Below are 19,582 nucleotides of genomic sequence, written 5' to 3' on the forward strand. Positions count from 1 at the left end.
CAGGGTTATTGAATATTTTTAAGGCTGAGTTAGATATATTCTTGATTGACAAGGGAGTCAAAGGATATAGAGACCACAATTAGATCAGCCATGATCTTGTAAAATGGCACAGCAGTCTTGTGGGGCCAAATGGCTTACTCCTGCTCCAAATTCATATGTTCGTAGGGCTCGAACTGGGGGAAGGCCAAAGAACTCCCTGCTTTCTAGCCTTGGAAGGAGGCAAATAGACAGGTCCAATGGAAGGATGTATATGGCAGTCAGTGAAGAGCATAGATTGTACTCTCAGTAATCAGCATACGGAATGGGCCCTGGGTAGGGTACTGGAAACACAAACACATTGTAATAATTTAACAGATGTAATCCCTGGTTAAGGGGGAAAAGAAAGTATGGGTCTTCTTGGGTGGTTAAATTGAAACAAATAGTCTCCCCTTACCCATCATGATTTTACGACTTTGGAAAGTGGGGAGGAGGGGAATACCTCACACCCACTGCGCAGCCATCCATGGACTGTGACACAAGGCATATGCAAATATCGAGATTTCAGGTACGCATTCAAACAGAACTCAAAACTCATTTAAAAACGAAGTCTTGCTTAAGATAACTTAAATAGGTGAAGCAATATTGGCTTTATTGACAGTGTGAGACCAGCACCAGAAAGATCAGTTAACATCCCAGATATGAGGAAGGGTCCTGAACCGAGCATAACCTCCCTACTTGCTGATGGGACTTGCAGTGTGATTTACCCCAGCCTTCCATTTATCTGGAAAATTATATCGACAGAGATTGGAGAAGCTGAGGTTGTTGGCCTTAGAGCAGGGAAATTTAAGAAACGAGGCTTAAACAGAGGTGTTCAAAATCGTAAAGGGTTTTGATACAGTAAATAAAGAGAAACTGTTTCTGCTGGCCAGGAGGGTTGGTAACCATTTTACAAATTTAAGATAACCGGCAAAAGAATCGTGAAGAAAGTAACTTTTTTTTTAAACACAGTGAGTTGTGATCTGAAATGCACTGCATTAAAGGGTGACGGATGCAGATTCAATAGTAACTCTCAAAAGGGAATTGAATAAATACTTATAAAGGAAAAAAATTGCAGAGCTACAGGGGAAGAGCAGGAAGAGTTGGACCAATTGGGTAGCTCTTTCAAAGAGCTGGCACTGACACAATGGACCAAATGGCCCCCTTCTGTGCTGTATAATTCTATATGCATGACAGCTTTCTTTTTACAGAAAGTGGAGGTGCAGCAAGTACAGAGTAGGTCTCCGTTGTGAATGCAAGCCTTTAATCTCAGGTACACGCAAAAAAATGTTTCTTTTCCTCTTCATCGTTAAATAAGGCACTGTTCTTTTCAATTTGCATTTGCAGCTCTCGTTATCAGTTTTAAGCTGGGGCAATATTTTATATATATATATAAAAAAATCAAACAGGAAAAAGAAAACAATACCATTCATAGCACCGTATAAAAACTCTATTCACAGTTGGGGGAAGCTCCCTGTATTTCTTTACAACAAGCTATCTGCTTACGTGCTTAAAAAAATAAAATTAAAATCACACTCAAGTTCTTTCCTCTGCGATTTCAAAGGCTTGCTTCAAGATTATAAAAAGCAGCTTCGACAATTAATGCTCTCTGCAGTCAACAATTTTCTTCTTTGTTGCTGTCGTTGTACAAAGACACAATAATTTACAGTTAATTCTTCGGGAGACGTGTTATTTTGCATCAGTCCGCTTGCGTTTGTTGGGAACCGGGTCTCTCTTCTCATTTAGTTTCCGTTTCTTTTTCTGTGTGGCTTCAGAGGAGACTTCACCCTTACGCTTGCGTCTGGCTGGGGTGGCCGCCTTGTTTCTTTTTTTGGCGTCAGTCTTAACCCCCCGCTTGGTCTTGGCCGAAGACCCTGCCGTCTTCTTGGCGGGTTTCAGCTGACGCTCTTTGCCGTTGCTGCCTTTTGTCTTTTTGGATTTGGCCCCATCTCTGCTTTGGGGCGTGCTCTTGCCCCTGGGACCAGTTTTCAGGCCAGTGCCAGAAGCCCTCTTTTCCGTGCCTTTCGGGGACAAAGCGTTGGCTTTGCCACTAGCAACAACCTTTTTGGGGACTGGCGCTTTGACAGAGCTGCCCTCCGCTCTGGACTTCCGATTTGCCGGTAACTGCTTGGGCATGGGTTTGGGGGACAGCGCAGGAGGGCCTGCCTCACACTTGCTACCCTTGACTCGCCCCACACGGAGTTCCTTGATGGAGGCATCCTTAGAAGCCTTCCTCTTCCCTTTGCTCTCCTCAGGTTTCCGAGAGGCAGTGGGGAGAGGGGTCCCACGTGAATCTAGCTGTGTCTGAGAGGTCAGCTTGGGTGAGACCAGGGGGTTCATACAGACACTCTTGTGCTTGGCTAGGAGCTTCCGCCCAGCTTGCTCTTTCCCCTGCTGCAATTTGTGGAGCTTACCCCTCATGTTGGAATACTTCCGCAGGATCCATGCGCTAACCGGCTTCTTCAGCCCTAAGTGCTTTGAGGGCTGGGATGTTGTCCTGTTGCCAGGAAATTCGCTATCCTCGACAGAGCCGCTTTCCACTTTGGCCAGAAAGAGGTCCCTAGGGGTCAGGCCTCCTCCAGTATCTAGCGAGAAGCCCCAATGCTGCTGCCCAATTCCATCTGCTCCAGTCACGGCATTCCTCTGCACATTGTCCAGCAGCGTCCGGGTCTTCCAATTGTTTCGAGCAGGTGAAGCCACGGCAAACTTTTTCAGGTGCTTCTTTAGCCGCTCAGCTTGGGGACTAGGAAACAGGCCAGCCATGGAGTTCTTCTGGAGGAAAGTTTTGGTTTTCATGCTCTCCACTGGATTCCGGGCACTGACATTCTTGACAATGATCAGAGACCTCGTCTCGGTCGTCTCCATGAACCACTTACAGATGCTGGCAAGGTTGAAATTGGTCACAAAGAGTTTCTGCACGGGGGATATTTTGTGGTCATACAGTCCTCTCGCTTTGCGTGCCCTCTTCTTGCTTTTCCAGATTTCCTTGAGCCGGTCGGACTTGCATTTCGCTTTCTGCATCACCGGCACTTCCTTCTCCATCTGAATCCAAGCCTTGTGAATGTTCTCGTATGTAGCATTCAAGGTGGTGATTAGTTCTTGATTCTCGTCCTCTGAGCACCAGTCCAAAAATTTTGGCCGACTCACTTCAGGAGTATCAATGTCGCTTAGGTCTAACAGTTCAGAATTCTCATTCTCCTGGAGGACTTCAGTGGGTTGATTTATATTCAGGCATTTGCTGTCCTCTTGTAGCACTATCATTTCTGGTTCTATGATGGGCACATTTGGGGATCTCAAGGTACGAGACCCGCCAACAACCTTCTTATCTCCTGGTGGCGCTTTTGGGGCCGTTACCTTGGCTGCTTGATGCAGTGGTCCAAAATTGGTTGATCTTTTCATAAGGCTTCCTCTAGCCCATTTTGAGTTCTCTTTACAGGTATCTGCCTTCCATGAACTTGACTGCTGTTGGTTCGTAGGACAGGTATCATCCATGGAGTCACTGGAAGACTCTGAGTCTCGATCTGTTCCAACATTTTGAACGGAGAAGGAAACTTTCCGCTCTACAGATGATTTAGTATCCACACAGACCTCAAGAATTCGACTTTGTCCATTGTGTGCTCTTTCACAAATAAAACTGTCATCCATCAGTTCTTCATCTTCAAAGCTTTCAAGCTCCTTCCCCAGAAGATCTTTGGAGACCTGCTTGGTTGTTGTCTTTCTTGTTTTGCAAAATTCTTGATCAGATGTGGTAGTAAGAGACTCATATACTATGCTCTCAGGGTCAATAATGCTTTGTAAAAGGATTTTGTTGAAGCAGTCTGTTGGAAACTGAACGAATGCCACTCTGTTGATCCACACCTCCCTTTTGTACCCCCTCTCCCCTTGACTTCTCAGGAGTTTTATGTTGAGACAGGGTACCTGTAGCCCATCAGTACAAACTGGCGGCTGCTCTTTAATGTCACTGGGACAGACCACAGTTTGTGGCTTGGCCTGCTGACTCCGCAAACATCTGTCCGAAGAAGCAAGCTCCAACTTTCTGCGATATTTCTTCTTCTCTGACGTGGCTGGACTAAGTACCTTCTCCTTGTGGTGGCTCGTATGCTTTTCAGACTCAGGAGTTCTCCCAATGCTATTGCGTCTTTCCCTCTTGTGGTCAATCATATTTTCATCAAGGTCTTCCAACCTACTCTTCTCTAAACCTGGATCATTCACTGCCATATTGCACCTCATATTGGCAGTTCCTTGAAGAGGAACTTTCATCAGTTCCAGCGTGGATTCGCCTGGATCATTGCAACTGCTCTCGTCTTGGCATCTGGAAGCTATTTGTGGACATGAACCTTCCTCATGAGTGACAGAACAAGCAACTGCTTCAGCTGGAATGGCGAGTGTCTGCCCTGATCTGTTGGGTCCTTCTTTCTCAGTTAATGATTTTTCTACCTGTACTTCATTCACTTTTTCAACAGATTCAATTGAATGTCCAACTTGCCAATCTTCTGCTTTCGGGCTGCTGGGAGTGTTGTGCATCATTGCCTTGTCAGTGTTTGATATTTCACTGTTGCCGGAGTGCTGATTGCTGTATTCCTGAGAAGGAATAATGTTAGCCCCGATATTACTAACAGGACTGGTGCTCTCCTTATCCAGAGAGGACAATGAAGGGTTTTGGCTCTGGTTGGTTGGATCTGGTTCTGAATTGTTTAGAGAGCCTTCTGTTGAGGATGTGTCCTCCATGTCACCTCTTTCCTTAACTAACTGTTCTAGTTCAGAAGGGCTCTCTCGGGTCTTCCTGCACTCCTTCAGCAGCCTCAATGGCTCAATGTTCTCACAAGCACCATGTTCGGCTAGTGAGCTGTCACCAGGAGTTCGGCAATGAGCACATGTTGTAGTGGGGTCGTCTGCTTGTGCATTCGAGACCAGCATGTTCTTGATTTCCACAGAATGGCTTTTGGAGCTGGGAGTGATGGCCTGATCCCTGGGCCTCCCCGGCTCTCCTCGTGGGCTGTTTGCACTTTGGGAAGGTGCCTCGGTCTCCTGCGATCGACAAGTCTGACTTGGTTCGACGACCAGCTCCCCTTTGCTCTCTGAGCAACGGAAATCTTGACTCTCTTCCTGCAAGACTTTCAACTGCATCTTTGAGTCCCCGTGAATGCCAGTGCCTGACCCCATAGGAACACCAATGACAGGCACACTAACTGGCAGGGTAAGTGCTTGCTTCAGAGTCACTGGGGCGGGTGGTGTGGGGATCAATGAGGGGCAGTTCCCCTTTCTCGCGTCTATTGTTGAGCTCTTGGCCAAAGTGCGGACAGTCTTTAACTCCCAATATTCTTCGTTACAGAGATGACCACGTGTGCTTTTCCTTGCAGTCTTCCGACTGGAAGGTAAGGACCTCTGAGCGTCAAAGCGGCATTCCGTGATGGGCTTGCTGATGTAAACAATGTCACATTGGTTGTCATGCTCATTCACGTATTGGCACATGGTGGGCAGCGAAGAACGAGCCCGCACCACAGACACCCTGGTGCTCTTTCTGGCTGTCTTTGTGGGAGGAACCTGCGGCTTTAATCTCAGGCGGCCATTGGTGTCGCGCGCAGCAGCACGTGGCTTTGAGACAGGCCAGCAATCTTTGGCGCTCGTGTCTGTTGAGAGCACATGGTTATCTTTGATAATTCTTTTGGTAGCATTGACATTTTCTCGAGGCCCTCCTTGAATTGACGTGTGTTTAATTGTTTTGTGATCCGAGGAGGCTCCAGAAGTACCCCGTGAACCACTCTGATTTTTGGTCAAATTCTTACTCAAGTTCAAAAGCTCCTCGGGGAGAGCTCGGAGAGACTCAACCTGAGCTTTGGCAGCAACTGCACCATCTGTTTTGTTCTCCTGGCTGTTAGAACATGCCTCTTCTATTCGGGCAAAGGTACTGATGTGTGCACGTTCGCTGGAGGACTGGTCCAGTTGTAAGTTACTGATCTCTTTCTGATTCACAGTTTCTTTTTGTAGAATTTCCACACTCCCCGTTTTATTACAGTCAGTAGTACATATACCTATAGAAGAGAACCCTGCCTCTACAGTGCAGTTTTTGATGCAATTCCCACTGCTACAGCAGCGTCTGGGTGTTGGTTTTTCAACACTGCTTGCTTCAGTTCCTACCATGAGTACCTCCTCATGAGGAGGCAGTTTTTCTTCCTTAACGCTTTCGCCATTTAACTCATTTGGCATTTGTATCTCTTGGTTTGAGGAAGGACGTGATTGCAAAGTGGATCCTCTCCCATTTTGGTCTTCAGGGCTTTTAGGCTGTAGATGGAGAGAGGCTGGGTTGGAGGCAGCCATGTCCTCACGTGGTGATGATTCCAACGGCTCCTCAGTTGGACTCACTTCACTGTGCACGTAGCTTAATACACTCATAAACTGTATCTGATGATGTCTGCACAGCTTAGCCATAAACTGGTCCAAAGAAGTCTGGGATTCTGTATTGTGTTGTGCCTCCTGCCTTGGTATCTTGTTGTTGCTAAAAAAAAGCAAACAAAAAAGGACATTTACATTTCTTAAAAGAACAGTTTTAGACAACAGCTGTGTGGCTTCCTTTTACCCAAATATCTCATCTCACTGGTTGCCACATGCTGTGACTCTCTTGTTCTCATGTCTCAATATATTTCACATTAAGTTAAAAAAAATCTGCTTCAACTAACATTTCATTATTTTTTTAAAAAAATCATTGCCCTCTGTAGCAGTGATCTAGCCACTGTTTGGCATGGAGGTAAATTACTCACTGGGCAAGGGCTGTGGTTTCACTGGTACAGAAACCCTAGATGGCAACACAAAGAGCACTTAGAATTGGAGGCTGAAGATATAAAACACATAGTAATGGTGGCAAAATCAAGGGACAATCATAGCTGTCAAGACAGAGATTGAAAGATTTCTGTACAGTAGGGGTATCAAGGGATATGGAACAAGGACAGGTAAATAGAGTTGACGTACAGATCAGCCACGACCTGCCTGAATGGCAGAACATCTCTAACAAGGCAGTGCATAACAACTTCCCCTTGACATTCAATGACATTGCCCTAGGGGTGCCAACCTGGATTACGTACTCAAGCCTCTGGACTGGATCTTCAATCCACAACCTTCAGACTCAGAAAATACTCTCTCCAACACAACATAAGGTAAAAGGGAAAAATGTACAAACGTTTTAATTTTTCCTCAGCATCACAATTCAAAGGAAGATGGTTTGAGAATTGCATACACTTGTCATTCTACTTTACTGAGAATCTGGAGACCAAACAAGAGGATTATTGCTAAAAATCAAGTACAACTATTCCAACTGAAAGTGAAATCTCTCATTCTGGGATATAAGGAGTGCCACTCAATTGGAAAGAAATGTATTGGCAATTTGAATCACAAAATCAGTGATTAACAATTATGTATATAGAGCCTTTAATGTAATAAAAGGCTTCACAGCAGTGTTATCATGCAAAATTTGACCCTGAGCCTCATAAGACAACATTAGAGTTTTGGTCTTCCCAATATTTAATTGGAGGAAATGTCTGCTCATCCAGTACTAGATGTTGGATAAGCAATCTGATAAATTAATCAACAGTGGAGGAGTCAAAAGGGGTGGTGGTGAGACAGAGCTGGTATTGTCTGTGAACATGTGAAAACTAATGCTGTCGCTGTGGGGCAGCATATAGATGAGAAATAGGAGGGTGTCAAGGACAGGTCCTTGGTGGATAGAGGTAACCGTGTGGAATGGGAAGAGAAGCCATTGCAATTTATATTCTGGTTACGACTGGATAAGAACAGAACCAGGCAAGTCTAGTCCCATCACTGGAGAGGCAGTGGAAGGGATGGTGTGGTGTACCTTGTCAAAGGATGCAGACAAGTTGAGAAGGTACAGACAGGTAGAGGAAAGATATGGTATCTGGGTCACAGTCAAATAGGATGTCATTTGTGAATTTGGTCAGAGCCATTTCGGTACTGTGACAGGGCAGAAAATTGATTGGAGGGATTCAAACATGGAGTTCCAGAAAAGATGGGCATGGATTTGGGAGGTGATAGCTAGTTCAAGGGAGAGGAAAGGAAGGTTGGAGATGGGGTGGTAGCTTGCAAGGGCAATGAGGTCATGGGTTGGTTTCCTTTATAAAAGGAGCATTGATGGCAGAATTGAAGGAGAGGGGAATTGTACTTGAGGAGAGAACACCATTAACCATTGTGGTGAGATGGTGGCGTAGTGGCAATGTCTCTGGACGAGTAATCCAGGGACCCAGGATAATGCTCTGGGGACATGGGTTCAAATTCCATCAAAGCAGCTGCTGCAATTTGAATTCAGTTAATAAATCTGGATTATAAAGCTAGCCTCAGTAATGGTGACCATGACAACTATCGATTGCCCTGTAGGGAAGGAAATCTGCGGTCCTTACCTGGTCTGGCCTACATGTGAATCCAGACCAACAGCAATATGGTTGACTCTGAACTGCTCTCTGAAATGGCCTAGCAAGCCACTCAGTTCAAGGAAAATTAGGGATGGGCAACAAATGCTGGCCTTGCCAGTGATGCCAACATCCCATAAAAGAATATAAAAAAACATTATCAACTAACATGGAAACCAGGAAGGGAAGTTGGTTGGTCAGCAGTTTAGTGCAGGTGGGGGGTCTCCTGACAATGCAAGCTCAGAGAGGGCATGAAGGGAGACAAGAGAAAAAATTAGAGAAAGATGAGATTTCAGGCTAGGACAGAGGGGAGCTGGCTGATCAAATGGTCAGGATCTTAGTGACACAGAAGTCCATGAGCTCCTAGCGCTTATTGTTGGAGGTGAGGGTCCAGTAGAGAAAAGAAGCCAGTGATTGTCTTTGCACTCCAAGATGATCCTGTAAAAGGTGAGCAGTTTTAGCAGAAGATAACAGGTCATAAGTGTCACAAAACTCTTTCAAAAAAGCTTTCAAACTTTTCGCTGCGAAGTTTTTAATAGAGATGTTCCTGCAGATGGCAGCTTGTATTCATATAATCCCTTTAACTTTAAAAAAAAAACAGGGGAGATGATGGTATAGTGGTAATATCACTGTACTAGTAATCCAGAGGCCCACGCTAATGCTTTGGAGATGTGGATTCAAATCCCAGAAGAAAAAAAAATCTCAAGGTGCTTCACAGGAGCATTATCAAACAAAATTTGAAACCAAGCAACACATGCAAATATTAGAACTGGTAAATGCTGTAAATACAGAACTGAGGAGCAGCAAGAATACTGAGAGTTGAAGGGCTGTAGGAGGTGACAGAGATAGCCTGTTGGATTCCTTTCTCTCAACTTCTCCATCTCCCTAAACAAGCTTTTAGCCAGTTGTCTCCCCATGTCTCTCTTTTCCCAGCTCAGCCTCTTTGCATCTACCTATAAAACACAATGGGACCTTTGTTACATTAAAGACTCTTTGCTGTGTTAAACATGCTTTGGCATTATTAAAAGCAAAGAAAGAGCTAGGTGACATGAGCAAATTTGATTCCAATCTAATAAGCCAAATTGATCACAGTCATGGCAGTGGTAGGGACTCTTTTTTATAGAGTCTTTAACATAGCAATACATTCAGGCACATTTATCAAACAAAATTTGACACTAAGCCACATTAGGGACATATCAGGGCAGGTGACCCCAGTAAATAAGAGCTACACAACATAGTGGACACATTCATGGCAAGATGGTAAGGAAGGAAGGCAGGAAGGCTTGTGCCTTTCATGACCTTGGAACATCCCAAAATACTTTACAGCCAATTAAGGTCTTTTTGAACAATTCTGGCCTATTGCGCATCCTCAGTTTTAATCACTGCATCACTGGCAGCTGTGCCTTCAGATGTCTGAGCGCTAAGCTCTGGAACTCACTCCCCAACTTTCCCACTTCTCTCCCCTTTTTGGTTCTCCTTAAAACCTACCCCTTTGACCAAACATTTGGTCTCCTATCCTAATATCTCCTTCAATAAAAACAGAAAAAGTTGGAAATACTTGTCAGATCTGGCAGCATCTGTGGAGAGAGAAACAGAGTTAACATTTCAGGTCAATGACCCTATATAAGAACTCAGTTTCCTTCATCAGATATGCTGCCAGACCTGCTGAGTATTTCCAGCATCTTCTGTGTTTACTTTAGATTTCTATCCGCAGTATTGTGCTTTGGCTAATATCTATATAAATGTGAGTTGCCATATATGAAGTAGCCAGCGATTTAAGAAGTGCTTCTGTAATTGATGGTGATGGCGAATGGTCAGTGGCTTCTGTCTGGGGTACCCATGGACAATCTAAGTAATAGAGGCTGCATGAACACTCCCTGGGGGCCCTGTTGCAAATGTTGACAAACTCCTCGGGACAGACCTTCCCACCCCAAGGTAAGCTCAGTCTCTAGGAATACAGAGATCTGACAGCTTAACCACAGGGAGACGAGATAAAGACAAGAGCTTGTGCCTCCAATGATAACTTGTCTGTTCTCTCCATAGACGGGAATGCTCCTTGGAATCCTCTGCCCCCACCATAAATACTGATGCACTCAGAGGAACCCTCAAAGTCAGTCAATTACGCAAAGGAAAAGGTTGTCTAACTGCAAGAATAAGCTTTATCATTAGCACTCAGCAACTGGCCATAATCTGCAGTCATTGAGCAACAAATGCAGGATATATCAAAAGGAGATGACATGCAAAAAATCCTTTCAAATTTGCTATTTCAGTTTCCCCATGAGTGCAGGAATCTTCTGCAAGCTAAACTTCTCTGACCTACTTCTCTCGACATGATGCCTCAATATGTCTGTACTTACATGTTAACATAGGCCTGAAATAGTCCTGCTCCTTCCCTGCATGAAAATCAGATTTTGCCAGAATCTTCCAATTTTGCAGCTTCTAAGCATCCAGAGGAAAAATAAGGAAGCAGCAAGGCTGTGGCGTCCTTCCTCACTGTTCCATTTTAAATCCTTTACATCACTTCCTCCTCTAGCTCCTGACTTCTCTCTCAAAACCAGACACTAAGGGTGTTTTTTTTAAACTGTCACTCTCGGTTTTTACCGAGCATATTATGTGTCAACTCACCTAATTTTTCTTCCTGTTGGTCTCAAGCCAATAGAAAACAGCAGCAGCGAGTGAACTCCCAGCTGGAGCTTTCCTGATCATGCTTTCTTTCTGCCCAGCCTGTTCTCAAAGGGTAGCCGGCTTTTAAAAACTGATCTCCAGGGTTAAGCCAAACAAAAGGCGGCCTTGTGTGGGGGATGGGCCTTAAAGGTAAACAGTTTGCTCTCTCCTTAAAGGGAAGGTTGAGTGTTTTGGTCAAAAGCTCATTAACTGCCCTTGACTGCTCAACCCTCCACCAGACACCTCTCCTTTATGCTTAATGTCTTTAACAAAGTCAGTAATCCTTAGAAAAATTAAACCTTTTCAGTATAAGTAATGTTGGCTTTCCAGAGATATAAATGACAAGCTGACACTATCTCCTGATCCACCAGCGACCCTGTGCGAGCTAACCAGAGCATTTTTTTAAATTATCATCCTTAAATCCCTCCATATATCCCTCCCTATCCTAACTCAGCAATCTCCACCAATCCCCAGCCTGGAACTCTTCATTCCATTGCCTATGCATACACTTCACCACCATCCTGTCAATCTCAACAGCAACAACTTGCATTTATATAGCACCTATAATGTAGTAAAATGTCCCAAGTTGCTTCATAAGAGCATTATCAAACAAAATTTAACATTGAGCAACAAGATGTAATATTAGGGCAGGACACCAAAACGTTGGTCAGAGATGGGTTTTAAGGAGCAATTTAAAAGGAGAGAAAAGTAGACAGGGAATTTCAGAGCATAGTTTACAGGTAGCTGGAGACACGGCCACCAACGCAGAGCAAAGAAAATCGAAATGCCCAAGAGGCTGGAACTGGCTGAGATTTGAGACTGGGAGAGCTGGAGGAGGTGACAGCGATAGCCTCCTGGATTCCATGGAATCTCCTCCCTTAACTTCTCCACCTCTCTGGCTAAGTTTTTAGCTGTCTCTCAATGTTTGCCATTTTTCCCTTTGCATTGACCCACAAAACACACTGGAGCCTTTGTAACATTAAAGACTCTTTGTTGTGTTAAAGATGCTTTGGCATTATTTTGATTTCCAGTCAGATAAGCTAGAACTAAGCTTGGCAATGACAGGATACAACAATTTTTAAAAATCCTTCCATTTCGAAAGCAATTTTAAAACAGTAAAATGCCCCAAGACACTTCACGGGAACACTGTCAGACATAACCTGACACTGAAGCACGGAAAGAGGGGTATTAGGTCGTAAGAACATAAGAAATAGGAGCAGGAGTAGGCCATTTGGCCCCTCAAGCCTGCCTCACCATTGAATAAGGTCATGGCTGATCTGCCCCAGGCCTCAACTCCTCAACTTGCCAATATTTCAAAAATCTATCTCCTCTTTAAGTACTTTATGATCTAGCCTCCACAACTCTCTGGGGTAGAGAATTCCAGACATTTATTACCCTTTGAGAAGAAAATGCTTCGCATCTCAGTTTTAAATGAGGGCCCCCTTATTCTGTAACTATGTCCCCTAGTTCGAGATTCCCCCACTAGTGGAAACATCTTCTCAACATCTACCCTGTCAAGCCCCCTCAGAATTTTGTACGTTTCAATAAGATCACTTCTAAACTCTAATGAATCAAAGCCTAACCTGTTTAGCCGTTCTTGATAAGTCAACCCCTTCGTCCCAGGAATCAGCCTAGTGAATCTCTTTTGAACTGCCTCCAATGCCAGTCTATCCCTTTTTATGGATGCCAAAACTGTATACAGTACTCTAGGTGCAGCCTCCCCAACATCCTGTACAGTTGTAACAAGACTTCCATATTTTTAAATTCCAACCCCCTAGCAATACAGGCCAAAATTCCATTTGCCTTCTTAATTACTTGCTGCACCTGCATGCTAACATTTTGTGTATCATGCACAAGAACACCCAGGTCCCTCTGCGATGCATTTTTTTGGAGTCTCTCTCCATCTAAATAACAGTCTGCCTTTTGATTCTTTCTACCAAAGTGCATGACCTCACACTTTCCGACATTATATGCCATCTGCCAAAGTTTTTGCCCACACTCTCAACCTATCTATATCCCCTTGCAGGTTCCTTATGTTCTCATCACAACATGTCCTCCCATCTATTTTTGTATCAACAACAAATTTAGATACATTACACTCTGCCCCCTCCTCCAAGTCATTAAATAATTGAGGCCTTCGGACTGATCCTTGTGGCACTCCACTAATTACCTCTTTCCAACCTGAAAAAGACCAATTAATCCTGACTCTCTGCCTTGTGTGTGTTAACCAATCCTCAATCCATGCTAATACATTACCCCCAATACTGTGAGCCACTATCTTGTGGAATAACCTTTTATGAGACACCTTATCGAATGCCTTCTGGAAATCCAAATACACTACATCTACCAGTTCCCCTTTATCAATTCTGCTTGTTATATCCTCAAAGAATGCTAGCAAACTTGTGAAACATGATTTCCCTTTCACAAAACCATGCTGACTCTGTTTGATTGCGTTAAATTTTTTTTAAATGGCCTGCTGTTTCTTCCTTAATAATGGACTTCAGCATTTTCCCAACAACAAATGTAAGGCTGACTTGGCCTACAGTTTCCTGTTTTTTGTCTCCCTCCCTTCTTGAACAGGGGCGTCACATTAGCGGTTTTCCAATCTACTAGGACCCTCCCCGAATCCAGTGAGTTCTGGAATATTTCGACTAGTGCCTCCACTACCTCTGCAGCCAATTCCTTTAAAACCCTTGGAGGTAGGGCATCCGGTCTTGGCAACTTATCTGCCTTTAGTCCCATTAATTTGGCAAATACTTTGTCCCTTGTGATAGACACTGCTACAAGGTTATTCCTCCCATTAGCTCCTTGTTTATTTGATATCTCTGGGATGTTTATCGTGTCCTCCACCATGAAGACAGATTCAAAATACTGGTTTAAGTTATCTGCCATTTCCCTGTTCCCCGTTATCAATTCTCCAGTTGCATCCTCCAAGGGTCCCACTCTCACTTTAGCCACTCTCTTTCTTTTTATATACCCATAGAAGTTCTTACTGTTTGTTTTTATATTTCTTGCCAATTTACTTTCATAATCATTTTCTCCCTCTTTATTAGCTTTTTAGTCATCCGCTGCTGGTTCCTAAAAAGTTCCTAATCCTCTAGCCTATCATTAGTTTTCACCGCTTTGTATGCCTTAGTTTTTAATTGGATACTCTCCTTGACCGTCTTTGTTAACCACAGGTGGTTCAGCCTTCCCATCGAGTCCTTTTTGACTGGGTTAAATTCTTGCTGAGCTATATGAAAGATTTGTTTAAATATCTGCCACTGCTCATTCACTGACCTTCCCCTAAGTCTATTTTCCCAAACCACTTAAGACAATTCTTTCTTCATACCTCTGTATTTGCCCTTATTTAAATTGAGGCCAAGTTGCTCAGGTGACCAGAAGCTTAGCCAGAGGTATGTTTTAAAGAAGGTCTTGAAGGAGAAGGTGAGTACTGGGGGGGGGGGGGGGGGGGGGGGGGGTGTGAGAGAGCGAGAGAAAATGGGTGGAGGAGAAGTTTGGCTTGTGTTGATGATGCTACTCATTCCCAAATGGCCCCTACAGGAAGGACCCCTGGCCTCTCTCAGAGGTTAAGACTGGGGAATTAATAATGGGAAAGAATGAAATGGCAGAGACTTTGAACAAGTATTTTGTATCTGTCTTCACAGAAGACAATGCAAAAAGCATCCAAAAATAGCAGAAAATCAAGAGGCAAACTTAAAGCTATTACAATCATTAGAAAAAAGTACTGGGAAAGCTAATGGGACAAAAGGCTGAAAAGTCCAATGGGCCTGATGGCCTGCACTAGACCTTCCAAAGGTCTTAAAGAAGTGGCTGCAGAGATAGTGGATGCATTGGTTGTAATCTTCCAAAATTCCCTAGATTCTGGAGAGGTTTCACAGATTGGAAATTTGCAAATGTAACATCACTATTTAAGAAAGGAGTGAGACAGAAAGCAGAAAACTTTAGGCCAGTTAGACTAACATGTCATTGGGAAAACACTAGAACCCATTATTAAGGGGATAGTAGAAGAACATTTAGAAAATCATAATACAATCAGGCAGAGCCAATATGGTTTTGTGAAAGGGAAATTGTGTTTGACAAATAGTTAAGGATGTAACAAGCAGGGTGGATAAAAAGGAACCAGTAGATGTAGTGTATATGGATTTCCAAAAGGCAATTCAATAAGTGCCACGCAGAAAGGTTATTGCACAAGATAAGAGCTCATGGTGTTAGGGTGATATATTAGCATGGGTGGAGGATTGGCCAATTAAACAGGAAACCTAGTCAGGGCAAATAGATCATTTTCAGGTTGGCAAACTGTAAATAGTGACATGTGCAAGGATCAGTGCTGGGACCTCAACTATTTATTATCTATATTAACGACTTGGATGAAAGGACAGGCTATACTGTAGCCAAATTTGCGATGATACAAAGGTAGGTAGAAAAACAAGCTGTGAGGGCACAAAGAAGCTTTAAAGAGATATAGAATGGTTGTGAGTGGGCAAAAAAATTGGCAAATGGAGTATGTGGGAAAATGCGAGGTTGTCCACCGTGGCAGGAAGAATAATAAAGCAGATTATTATATAAATGGTGAGAGACTACAGAATGGAGTACAGAGGGACCTGGGTGTCCTTGTACATGAATCACAAAATGTTAGCATGCAGATACAGCAAGTAATTAGGAAAGCAAATGGAACGTCAGCCTTTATTACAAGGGAGATGGAGCAGAAAAGTCTTGCTACAGCTATATAGGGCATCGGTGAGACCACACTTTCTGATCTTCAGTTCGGCGGGCGCACACCCAGAATTGGCTGCGCGCCCACAGAACTGTCAAAGGCCTGTCAAGGCCATTAATCACCTAATTAAAGTCATTGTCAGGGCTGCCCGTCCAACCTTAAGGTTGGCAGGCAGGCGAAGAGCCCAGGCGGCCTTCGCATTTTTCATGAATCATCCATGGGCGGGTGAGGTTTCATGAAAGATTTATAAATGAAATAAAAATTTGTATTAAAATTCAAACATGTCCCAGCTCATGTGACACTGTCATGGGGGGGACATGTCTGCATAATTTTATTTCTTTATTTTAAAGATGTTTTGAGCTGAAAGCACGGACCTGCCTCAGGAGGATTTCTGTGCTTTTTCGCGAGCGCAGGCCCCGACTGTCCTCTCTTCCCCCTGCCCACACAGCGCTGAGAGCTTCTGGGTGCGCATCACGCTGGGCGGGCCTTAATTGGCCCACCCACGTAAAATGGCGGTGCGCAGTCGACCATGGTGCGCAGGCAATCGGCTACAAGCCCGCCCGACAGGCAGAAAATTCTCCCCCTGGATTACTGTGTACAGTTTTGGTCTTCTTATTTGAGGAATATACTTGCATTGGAAGCAGCTCAAAAAAGGCTCACTAGGCTGATTTCTGGGATGAAGGGGTTGTCTTAAAGAACAATTGAGCCCATTTTAGAAGAATGAGAGATGATCTTATTGAAACAAGATTTTGAAGGGGGCACAGCTTAAAATTAAGGGGTTTCCCATTTAAGACAGAGATGAGGAGGAATTTCTTCTCTCAGAGGGTCATTAGTGTTTGGAATTCTCTTCCTCAGAGACAATGACGGCTAATTCATGGAATATGTCCAAAATTGAGTTAGACAGATTTTTAATCGACAAGGGAGTTAAGGGTTATAGGAAACAGGTGCAAAGTGGAGTTAAGGTCACAATCAGATCAACCATGATCTTATCGAATGATGCAGCAGGCTCGATGGGCTCCTGCCCCTACTTCTTATGACATTAGAAGTCTCTTATGTCGAGTCAGCTTTGAATAGGAAAACATTGAGTTGTGTCATGAAGTCTTCCACATAGCTAATAGCTCCAATCTTGCGTAACTCTTACAAAATGACAAATTGGTCGAGCTACTGGAAGGCACCTTCAACCTTGAACTGGAGCTCAGGGTTTGGTTAGTCTGCTCCCCCAAGTGGCAATGCAAGATCCCACAGACCCTATTCATCATGGTAGCCCACAGCAACCCCCACCCATCCAAATTCATCCCTCAACCAACATCACTGAAACAAGATTGTGATCATTACCTCCATGCTGTTTGTGGAAACTGTGTGTGTGCAAATTAACTGTTTCATTGACTACATTGCAACAATATCTGTAAGTGCTTTGAGATGTCATGAGGTGGAGAAATGAACACAAGTTCTTCCTCTAATGTTTTGATGAAAAGGGCATGCAGCAAGGGGGAAAAATCAATTTTATGTTATGTCTGAGTAACTACTACAGCAAAATCAGTTATTCTTCATTTAGTCACTGGAGTTCTACACCTCTTGGATGAAGATATTACAATGCATGAGACACACTATGCAAGTAGAAGTTTTCTTGTTGTGGAAGCTGTGCCATGGTATTGGGTGGAATGATGCCAGAGTGTGAGGAACCATGATGTCAAACCACACACATTTAAAGCACAAAAAGCCCTAAGTTTTCTTTTTTTAAATTCATTCACAGGTCATGAGCATCTAATTGCCCTTAAGAAGGTGGTGATGAATACAACTCAATGGCTTACTAGGCCATTTCAGAGGCCAAGACATTGCTGTGGGTATGGAGTCATATCGAGGTTAGACTGGGCTAAGGCAGCAGATTTCCTTCTTTAAAGGACAGAATTTTTTAATGACAATCAGGTAGTTTCATGGTCACCATTACAGATTCAAGCTTTTTATTGCAGATTTATTGAATTAGCTGAATTTAAACCGCACAGCTGCTGTGGTGGGATTTGAACTCAAGTCTCTGGATCATTAATCCACATCCCTGGATTACTAACCTAGTAGCATAATGACTATGCTACCGTACCACTTGTACCAGTATTTTCCAGTATCGCCCTGTAGCCAGTGTGTGTCACGTGTGTATGATAGCTAATCTCACTTCTGAAGTTATCTGTAGGAAGGCCTGAATTCCAGGGGATCTCTCAGCCTGGGAGTACTCTGCTCTTTTACACTAATTTTAGGATGTCAAGTAGAGACTTGCAACATACTTTATCAGGGCACAACTGCTGAAGAGATGCTAGGAATAACGGCCGTGTCTTCTGCTGCCTCCTGCAACCAATGAAAAGTTAAGTTCTGGTTAACATGGAGGTGTCCTTTATATTATCAGATGTTGAGAGTATGCCTGTTTGTGATCTAACCCAATGCTCTGCACTATTCCTTACCTCTTAGCGCTAGATTATTTGTAATTATTTGTATACTGAAATGTTAACAATTGCACAATCCTTATTATTTTATACTTTAATAATTGTCTATAACTATGTTATTAATGATGATTACTTGTTTTATTTGAATAATCTCAATTTGGCATCTGTCACCATGACGACTTTTCAACAATTATCTATCTGGATTACAAAAAGTAAAAGGAGCTTTACTCTGCACCTAGCTTATGCTTTTTCTGCCCTGGGAGTGTTTGATTGAAGAGTGTAGAAATAGCTTCCTCCTTCGGGTATCATCCTTGATTATTCAAGGATCATGGAACCAGGGATAATGCCATTATTTTACTACAGGGCAGGGCAAGAAGGCACGCCCCAAGTCTACTTCAACCAGAACGGGGATCAAACCCTGCGCTGTTGGTGTTATTCTGAACCACACGCTAGCCATCTAACCAACTGGGGCCAACTTAACTGCAGCTTCATTGTAACAGCAGAAAAGTATATTGTTCATTAAACGGATCAATGCTGATGTCATTAATAAAATAGTGCCTCATCAGATTAGCTTGAAAAGTAGCTCGGGAGACCTGCTAGCAAGATAAAAAACAATGAAGACCAATAGAAACGCTATCAGAAAATGGAGTTACTTCTATTTCTTCCAACATCCAGGTTTCTTAACAAGCAAAACTGCTCTATTGCAAATTTCCCATAGTGAACCTCAGTATATCCACAATTGCCATGTTTTGCGCTGTTATCCTACGTCCCCTTAGTAATACTATCCAGAGTCAGCCGTGGCTCAGTGGGTAGCACTCTCGCCTCAGTGTCAGGCTGAGGCTTCAAGTCACATGCCAGAAACTAAGTACAAAACGTAGGCAGACTCTCCAAATGAAAGGGTGCTGCATTGCCAGAGGTGCTTGTCATTCAAATGAGAAGTAAAACCACAGCCCCCATCTGCCCTCTTCAGTGTTCATAAACTGCCCCATTTCACTATTTCAAAGAGTAAGGGAATTCCCCCTGATGCCCTGGACCAACATTTAGCCTCCAAAAAACATTGCTAAAAAGATCTGGTCATCATCACACTGCCGTTTGTGGGAGCTTCCTATGTCCAGATTGGTTGTTGCACCTCCTACATGACTACACTTCAAAAGTACATCATTGGTTGTAAAGTGCTTTGTGACATCCTAAGGTCATGGAAGGTACTATAAAAGTAGAAGTTTGTTCTTTCTTTCTTGGACTGTCAAAATTACTTTTACACTATATAGGATGGTGGGAGAGAGAAAATTGAACTACAGACCTGTTAGTTTGACATCAGCAGTAGGAAAAATGTTAGAATC

The 19,582-nt window shown here is 43.5% G+C and overlaps 1 protein-coding gene across 15 annotated transcripts in view; it reads right to left on the minus strand.

The window, feature by feature from the left end:
- Positions 1 to 607: 607 nt before the first annotated feature.
- The window catches only part of LOC121289595 (ligand-dependent corepressor-like), a 128,543-nt gene continuing 109,568 nt past the window's right edge, over positions 608 to 19,582 (minus strand). For 11 of the 15 annotated variants that reach the window (XM_041209186.1, XM_041209185.1, XM_041209191.1 and 8 more), the window contains one exon: positions 608 to 6,511. In XM_041209186.1, coding sequence (XP_041065120.1) covers positions 1,705 to 6,511 — 4,807 coding nt within the window. In that variant the 3' untranslated portion in view covers positions 608 to 1,704. Of the gene's footprint in view, positions 6,512 to 9,218; positions 9,335 to 10,786; positions 10,919 to 11,054; positions 11,154 to 19,582 lie in introns of those variants that run through there. The other 4 variants (XM_041209198.1, XM_041209197.1, XM_041209192.1 and 1 more) reach the window with 4 other exon arrangements.

This window comes from Carcharodon carcharias, chromosome 17 (assembly GCF_017639515.1).
Source record: "Carcharodon carcharias isolate sCarCar2 chromosome 17, sCarCar2.pri, whole genome shotgun sequence".
NCBI lineage: Eukaryota > Metazoa > Chordata > Chondrichthyes > Lamniformes > Lamnidae > Carcharodon > Carcharodon carcharias.